At 37.7% G+C, this 9,070-nt stretch overlaps 1 protein-coding gene across 1 annotated transcript; it reads left to right on the top strand.

Moving 5' to 3' along the window:
* Positions 1-135: 135 nt before the first annotated feature.
* Positions 136-8,178, top strand: LOC140144979 (uncharacterized). Its single transcript, XM_072166773.1, has 5 exons — positions 136-636; positions 4,434-4,633; positions 4,884-5,048; positions 5,830-6,026; positions 6,695-8,178. The coding sequence occupies exons 1-5, from the start codon at positions 391-393 to the stop codon at positions 7,408-7,410; spliced, it is 1,524 nt and encodes a 507-aa protein (XP_072022874.1). The 5' UTR covers positions 136-390; the 3' UTR covers positions 7,411-8,178.
* The last annotated feature ends 892 nt before the right edge of the window (positions 8,179-9,070 follow it).

Raw genomic sequence — 9,070 nt, 5'->3', positions numbered from 1 at the left:
AAATTGTGCTTTTTATTGTGAAAAACATAATTAAACCAGAATTTGGCCAAAACGCTGTACCGGAAGTTGCTGCTTGGTAACGTGTAAACAACATTCATGATTCATCAAACCCGGAAGTGAGTGAGTGAGCAGAGAAGTCCCGCTGGCCTGATCATGCTGTAAACACGTGAATTATGCTGATCATTTTATACTTTGCAAAGATAAAAAAATGTACAAATGTTAATTAACTTAATCAATTTACTCTCAACGTGACCGAGCTTCAGAATAAGATCATTTTGATCTCAGTTTTAGGCCTCAACTATCTGGAACTGGAATGCACTAGTCTACAGCAGCAGTTATAAGCTTACCTATATTCTGAATAAATTAAAGAGCACATAAGAAGTTGGCAATATGTCAGATGCAGAGTCATTATTATCTCCTCAAGTAGAGATTTCTAAACCAGTGGAGAATTCAACTCGTATGACAAAGCAGCCAAAAGCCAAATTATCTCCATTTGTTGCACAACGAGCAAAGCGTCATCGCCCAGTTGGAGCTCTTACTGACAATGATGAATTTATGGCTGCTGCTATTGGAGACACTGCCTGGTTGAAGCAGACACTCAAGACCGGTAAAGATCCATCACAGTATGATAAAAATGTAAGTTGGGTTTGAGTTGAATTTTGAATAAGTGTTAACCGATCCAGATATCAGAAATCAGACCAATTTATGTTGAAATTGAATTGGCATTGGGGACAATTTTAATCCATCATATTGGTAGTTTTGCATGCACAGTACAAATTGCAATGTTTTGATTATGCCAGTTGGTGTCTCACATTTATGCCTCGTATTGCCAATTTTGGCAAAAGTCATTATTTTATTATTTTTATTGTATAATACCGTATGTGAGATGAGCTGATTATTTTTATCTGAACATTCTGTACATGGTTATTGAAAAATTTGTGCCAGGTATACCAACTTGATGTGGGGAACAAGACATAGACAAAGAAAGATAAAAACTTATGCAGTATACAGACCATGAAAGCATACACTAGCACGTCCTGCACTAGTAAAAATTCAAAACCACAGGGATAAGTAAACAAAAATACAACTAACGTTTCAAGCAGACAAACACATGAACAACAAAAATATATACAGCCAATGAATGAAGCTAGTTACAAGTTGGTAGCAAGCATGATTGTATTAAACATGGTTTAATACAGTTTCTTCGTTCTCATAATTGGCAAAAAAATTTGTACATTGATATCTGGTTCTGGTTAAATACTTCTCAACACTTTCTACAAAGCCAGGCGAGAAGGGTATTGTGCGCAGAACGTCAGATGCTAGTTGTTACGAGCTGTGTTTTGGTGGTGTTTAAGGACTTCTTTCTTGAATAGTTTGGTTTCTGTAATGTCGACTATGGTTTGAGGAAGCTGGTTCCAATCTTTGGTTGTGTTGGGGAAGTATGAGTAAACCCAGCAGTCTTTCTTGCCCGTTGGTCTTTGGAAGGCTTTTGAGTGGAGATTTCTGGAGTGACGTCTGACAGGCTGCAGAAACGTTTGCTCGGAATGGCTGCCTGACCACTGGCGATTTTGTGCATGAGGGTGAGTCTGTCTGCTTTATGCTGAGTTCTAAAGTGTCCCACTCGAGTTCGGCCATCATACTTGTTGGACTACTAGTTTTTCTGTAGTCTCTCATAACAAACCTTGCGGCTCTTCTTTGGATGGATTCAAGCTGCTGTTTTAGTTCTCCTGTATGCGGATCCCAAACTGTTGACGAATACTCGAGCTGAGGTCTGACCAAGGCTGTATAAGCCTGAGCTTTTAATTCTTTTGGGCACGATAGGAGGTTTCTCCTAATGAAGCCCAACTGGCGGTTAGCCTTTGCTGTTATGTTGTTTATGTGTGCATTCCACCTTAGATCACTTGTTATTTCAACACCTAGGTAACTATGGCTTTGGGTTTCAGTTAGAACCTCCTCGCCAAGTTTATACTCTGTGATAATTGGGTTTTTTATGAGTGATGCGCAGCAGAAAGCATTTGCTGGCATTAAATGCCATTTGCCATGTGTTTTGCCACTTTTCAAGTGACTCCATATCTTGTTGCAGCATGTGTGTGTCCTTTTTGGTAATTATGGTTTTATATACTACGCAATCGTCCGCAAAAAGACGCACATTTGACTTCAGGGTGGCTGGTAGGTCATTCAAGTAGAGCAAGAACAACAAGGGACCTACCACCGTCCCCTGGGGGACACCTGATTTTACTTCCACCCAGTTTGAGTTCTCACCTGCAATTACCACTCTCTGTTTTCTTGTAGTAAGAAATTTATTTAGCCAATGATGGATGTTTCCAGTAATCCCACATTGTGATAGCTTTCTCAAAAGTCTTTGATGCGGAACCGTGTCAAAGGCTTTTGAGAAATCCATCACAATGAGGTCGGTTTGTTGTTGTTTCTCCAGTGTGTATGCTAAATCGTGCACTGTTTGCACTAACTGGGTCTCACATGAATGGCGGGCTCTAAAGCCGTGCTGCTTTTCTGTAAGGATTTTGTGGACCTCAAGATGTGACATGATGTGACAATGAAGTATGTGTTCATAAAGTTTACAAGTCACCGAGGTCAGTGATACTGGGCGGTAATTGCCCGGGCAAGTTTTATCTCCTTTTTTATGTATAGGAGAGATATTTGCCATGAGCCAATCATCTGGTGGTGAACCATGGTCGTAAGAATATTGAAATATGGTGGTTATGGCGGGTGCAAGCTCTTCCGCTGCCATTTTCAAAATCTTACCAGGAATTTCATCTGGACCACAAGCTTTGTTTACCTTAATCTCACTAAGCAGTTTTAATACCCCAGGGGTGGTAAACACGATCTCAGAAATATCAGGGTATTGGGTGGGTAAAGTGTGGGAGTCATCCATAGGTTTTTCAATGGTGAACACTGACTCAAACTGGGCATTAAGCATTTCTGCTTTTTGAAAATTGTCCGAGACTAGTCTCCCATCACTCCTCAGGGCAGCAATGCCCAAGTTGTCTTTTTTCATTTTGTTAACAAAACTCCAAAACTGCTTAGGAGATTCAAGGCATTGTGATTTTACGTACTCCCAGTATGCTTTCTTAGTTTCTTTCTGGACAAATTTCCTTTGTTTTTTGAAATTGTCCCAGTGCTCGGGAAGATTTGTCTTCCTTGCTTTATTATAAGCTCTTTGTTTTCTTCTTAGGAACCTTTTGATTGTTTGGTTTATCCATGGTGTGTGATGTTTCTTTCCAACCATTTTGCTTGGTATGTGTGAGTCCATTGCCTCGTGGATCCCTCCTTTAAAGGATGTCCAGAGGCTATTTACTGTGGTGTTAGCTAATTTGGCTTGTTCAACGATATTTTCACAAAGTGTCTTAAGCTCCTGTTTGAGTTCTGTCATATTTGCTTTATTGTACATGAAGATTTTCCTTTTTTCTGTTTATGTATGGAGGGTCTTGTTTCCATATCAATAACAGGGATCCCATCATGATCGCTGACACCGGGATGACTTCACTTTGATTGACAAGTGTTGGGTGGGAGGTCATGAAGAGATCCAAGATGTTTTGTTTCCTGGTAGGTTTTGTAACCAGTTGTTCAAAGGAAAAATCTTGCACAATGTCCAAAAGTTGACGGGATATGGTTGGTTTTTTACATCCCGGCTTAAGGGATAGAGTATCCCAGTTTATGTCTCCGAGATTAAAGTCCCCTGCGAGGCACACTGTGGTCCCTCTATTTGGATTGATTTTGGATAGAGACTGCCTTAGCTGAACTAAATAGTCCAGGCTTCTTTCGTCTGGGTGGCGGTAGAAGGCTCCAAATAATATGGATTTGCTTCCTTCTAACTGAACCTGGGCCCAAACGATTTCGCAATCACTGTCTAGGTCAATTGCATGAGTACCAATAATATCTTCCCTGATGGCAATAAACACTCCACCTCCCCTCTGGTTCACTCTATCTTTACGAAAAACAGAGAAGTTATGAGGGAAAACTTCAGAAGTTTGAACAGAACTGTTAAGCCAGCTTTCGTGCCAATAACCACGTCGGGTTATTGGTCTCAAAACAGGCGGCAAAAGCTGCTTTCTTTGATCTTAAACCTTGGCAATTCACGACCATGGTACCGGTACGCAGACTGTCTTTTTTAGACTTGATTTGCTTTTTTGGTTTAGTTTTGTTCTTATCAATGGGAGATGAGGTTGCCAGAGGTGAGTGGGGAAAATCGCCGTCTGTTGATGACGACAAACTATTGAAACTATTTGAGAGTTCAATAGTACCATTAGAGAAAATGGATCCTGTGGAGTAATTTGGGAGTCCACATGATGGACAGATCCACATAACACATATAAAATGGCACGAAGGCAGTCAGGTGCAGCACCTATGCTAGTTGTGAATAATGTTTGCCAATTATAAGCCTGTCTGTACACATCCATTTTGTATCTTTACAGGGTTTAGCTGCACTTCACCTTGCATCATTACATGGGCGATTAGACTGTCTCAAGCTTTTAATTGAAAAGTACAATGTGGATGTAGATCTTCCTAGTACTACTGGATGGAGAGCAGTACATCTTGCTATTAATAATAGAACTGGGAAAAGGGCACTCCAATGCCTGCAGTATTTACTGGATCAAGGGGCTAATGCATCTCTGTAAGTATCTTCTTCTATGACACATGTGTTTTCAGTTAATAAAGGGATGATAAAGGTGAAAATATTTTTAGTAAAGAATGTGTGTCTCATTTACAGATTTCATTTGAAATTATATCCTTCAAAATGTTTTCAGTTTTCTTTGTAAAAATTAGTGTACTTTGTTTTAAGGCAGTAATTTTTTTTAAGAAAAAGAAGTATATTATACATAAAAAATAAGAACATTACATGAGACCTTTATTCTATGTTACAGTGTCAATGATGATGAACTGACCCCGGCACATCAGGCAGCAATTGAGGGTAGTGTGAATGGTTTGCAAGCCCTTATTAATGCAGGAGCCAAGATTAACATACCTGATTCCAAAGGACATCTACCTATTGACTATGCTAAGCTCTGGGGACATAGGAAATGTGCTAGGTAAGTATGTAAGGGACGCACCATTAGATTCTCAGGGGGGCATTGGAGTTTGGGTCAGGCAAAGGCACTTACCGCGCGTGTGGACACCGCTTGCATTTGACGCGTTTGCTGTCATGACCTGACCCATAAGGTTATTGACCTCAACGGCCTAGCAACCTAACATTTTTTGTTATTTCCATAGTGACTGAATAGTTTTGCAAAAATGAACGTCAGATGGTTTAATGGCAATATGTACCGGTACCCGATCAATGTACGAATAAATCAGAGCTGAAAGTGAAAGCATCTTGGAGACTGCTTCTGGACAAGATTTAGTGACTTCCTTTTATTTATATAGATTTGACAGAATCTTTGATACTTTTGTTACTTTTTCTAACATTATGCTGCTGAAAGCTAACACTTCTAGCAAAATGTACATTGTACATCATGTGATACATATGGCAGTATAAAACATTTTGGTTTTTGTCCAGATGATTTTCATGATTTGAATATTCTGAGGGGTAGACAACTACAAAAACTTCTTTGAAGGAATTCATGTTGTTTTATTAATTTTTTAACATCATAATGAATTGCTGGACCTTTAAAATTAAGTTATACTTGAAACAAAAATCAACAAAATTATTTTTTACAGCCTATCATTCTCTGGACTCTCTATCTCATGCAAAAACAATGTTTTAACTGATGTAAATATTGCCCAAATTGTACAAATTTTTGTTACTTGTTACTTGTCATAATTTGTTGTGATTTTCAATAAACAAGTTTTTAAATATTTTTGCTATTATAGGATTTTAGCCTCAGAGAGTTGGAGGCAAGACAAGACCACCCACCTTGCTGAGTTGCAGAAGCTTGAAGAACTCAAGCTTCTTAAACATGAAGATGACTTGGATAAAGAAGAGGTCACACTAGCAGAGAAAGAATTCTTTGGACAGGTGTCATTTACAAATTGGTTAGATGACAAAGGCCTAGACAAGAAATCAACAGGTATGAAAACAAACCATTCTTCAGCTAGTAATATAATTTTTGTCTGGAGGAAAGACAAAATGAATTTGTCTGGGGATCTAAAATTTTGACATCTTCCCCAATTCCTATTTTGACAGGAGGAAATGGAGAAATACCCCTGCGCCACCACCGCCCCACCCTGGTACTGCTGCTTGTGTCTAATATCATGAACCATGTTCTCTTTAAATCCAATTATCCAAAATAATGCCATGCTACATATTATGAGTCTTGTAAATGTGACACTAGTACGATTAACCTACTGCCTGCAATATATTTTACCTAAATAATGAAGGATTAAGACCAAGATTGTGTGAACATTGTATCCCATCCTGAACTTTATCATTTTTGTTTTTCTACTCTTTCTTTGGAACCAGTCTTTTTTGACATTAAACTTTACCTACCTCTAGCTCTGTGCCCACATTTGTTACTTGTACCCCTGCATCCTGTGTGTGTTAATTTTACTTCAATGTTTCCCCATATCCAGTTTGTGCACCTACCTTTTCTTTCCAGTTGGTCGAATATTCAAAATATCATCTTATATCATTTATCAATCCTTGAATGCATTTTATGTCCTCTTCTATTTCACCATTGCTTAGTAGTTTCTTTGTACTCTTGCTAACTTAAAACATAAAATTCTCTTTTTTTTTCAGGGCCTACATCATACAGTGATTGCTCCCGACATGAAGATGAAGCTTATATACCAACAACCGAGTCTATCTCTACCAAAAGATCAACATATCAACCAAACAGTGTAGCAAGAAAACAACCTAAGGCTGTACCTGATGAACAATATAACCTGCTAAAGCCACCTCCACAAAGAACACCCAGGACTAGAAACACTCAACCAACACAAGCAAATAGCAAGACTGTCAAATTTGAAGAAACATCCCCAACTCACACTCAGTCTTCTAAGAAAGGAAGGAAAACTCAAACTCCTTCAATACGCACTTCAGCACCTGATGAATCCCTTAGCACAATGCGTCTAGATTCTGCGCCTATGCCCAATCTTCCACAAGATATTATTGATAGGGATCTGTTTGAAAAACCCTCTCCTCATGATAGACCTCTCAACTTTAAATGCAAGAATATCATTGATGCACAACACAGGCGTTTGTATCCTGATGATTGCAAGCCTCTTGAGGAAATGTATGCTCACATATCAGACAGTTCTAATTCATCTCTCTTCCCTGGCAATACAGCTGTTTTACTTCAATCTGTTTCAAGCAGTTCCAAATCCAGTAGAAGTTCTAGTGCGGACCACATAGATTATGCTCGTATCGTCAGAACAATAAAACATGTATCTAAACCTAAGGTTTTCCCTTCTTTAGTAGGAAAAGATTACACTTATGGTTTTGAGGTATTGTGAATAACTACAAAAGAGATTGCAAAATGCAATTAATGATTACTTAATTGCTCACAAAATCACAGTACATTGACACTCTTCCAAGTCAATTTAGGCTTTGCTGGTATGGGACTCTGCAGAGCTAGCATGATATTTACATGACTTAAGAATACAGGTACAGATCAATGCTGTACATACATATTGTATGTGTCTTCATGTAATTTCTTTACATGGTTTGTGTCAGTTCCTTTGCTTGTAACTTGTATTATTGTCGGTCGCAACACATAGTGGCGTAGAGTGATTTTCACAATTTTCCGTTTCACATAGTGGCATATAGGTTTAGAGCTAGCTATTATCCTATAATAGTTATTCCTAGATAACTATTAAAGATACAGTTTAATAGTTTGAACCTTAAACTTAAATTACAAATGGAATCGGGCCACTGAGAGATAACAGTGGAGGAGTATTGACGCCGTTACTAGTAGCATATCCTTCAAAAACGTTTTGATCGGAAACATATTTTGTCCTCCATGTACGCCACTATGTGTTGCGACCGACATTATGTGTGATTCAAAGAGTTCATCTTGTAGTATTTTGAATACAAAGATACACTCTTTATAAATGTTTTAAAAATGTAATATGTAATTCAGGTTTTTTAAGTGATTGTTTTATGTATGAGGGTGTATTGAATAATAACTATCCCAGATCAGACCCATGATTACATGAAAGATGCTTCTGATCAATTTAGATGTAAAAATTAAAGAATAGATAACATTATATAATCACCTTTATTATATGTGACCCCTCGGCACAACTGAGCCCTGAAGTCGCCAATCATCATTTTTGAGATATTCAACCAAAATATTCTGCTTGAAATTAGCTTTAAAATGATGTATATCATGTCTATAGTACTTGACATTTAAGTAGTGAAAATCAATAAAACAGTCAATAAATCCTTTGTTTCCTATTGTTTATTGTTCAGTTCGATGGAGCATATCTCAATAGTGGCACTGGCGACATCCGGGCTCAGTTGTGCCGAGGGGTCACATATAGCTCCCAAGAACTTCCAACCCTTAATATTTCTAAGATTAAAATATTTTGAATAAAAACCACATCTTGGTTTTGGAGCACCTGCATAAAGCGAGCTATTGTTTTATCGGGTAAAATGTAATTGTCATTTTTTTTAACTGATGACATCTTGCTGACATCAACTAAATATGTTCTGGAAGTACCTGAGAAATTTTGATAATCTTTCCATATTGCAAATAAAACTGCCATACTGTAGTACATAATTAACAAACTTAACATAATAAAAAATTAAATTGCTGAAGATAGATACAGTATTGAAATGCTAACATATATATAAAATTGAATGCTAAATATATAATTCCTTTGTTGAACATTTCAATCAGTACTGGAGTGGCAGAAATAGTGACAGACTGACTGCACAAAACACAGAAATAGTGACAGACTGACTGCACAAAACATAAGATAAATTGTGTAAAAACAAATTTGTCAACAAAATAAATGTATTTACACATGTACTATCAAGAACACACAAATATCATGCTAAAATAGTTCCTCAGTTTCCTACTCAATACTGGTAGATATCATCGGGGCATACACTCATGGCACAAAGCAAAATTTGCTCAATTTTACACAATAAGGTTATAAAGTAAAGTTT

This window comes from Amphiura filiformis, unplaced genomic scaffold, assembly GCF_039555335.1.
Source record: "Amphiura filiformis unplaced genomic scaffold, Afil_fr2py scaffold_109, whole genome shotgun sequence".
NCBI classification, from domain to species: Eukaryota; Metazoa; Echinodermata; class Ophiuroidea; order Amphilepidida; family Amphiuridae; genus Amphiura; species Amphiura filiformis.
Note: the sequence above shows the minus strand (reverse complement) of the source record. Positions and strands in the feature narration are given on the sequence as shown.

What these genes read in the sequence shown, in the direction of transcription:
- LOC140144979 (XM_072166773.1), top strand. Translation starts at nt 391, where the DNA reads ATGTCAGATGCAGAGTCATTATTATCTCCTCAAGTAGAGATTTCTAAA. An exon ending in GGACATAGGAAATGTGCTAG is followed by an intron (nt 5,049 to 5,829) that starts GTAAGTATGTAA and finishes TTGCTATTATAG; the next exon opens with GATTTTAGCCTCAGAGAGTT. An exon ending in CCTAGACAAGAAATCAACAG is followed by an intron (nt 6,027 to 6,694) that starts GTATGAAAACAA and finishes TTTTTTTTTCAG; the next exon opens with GGCCTACATCATACAGTGAT.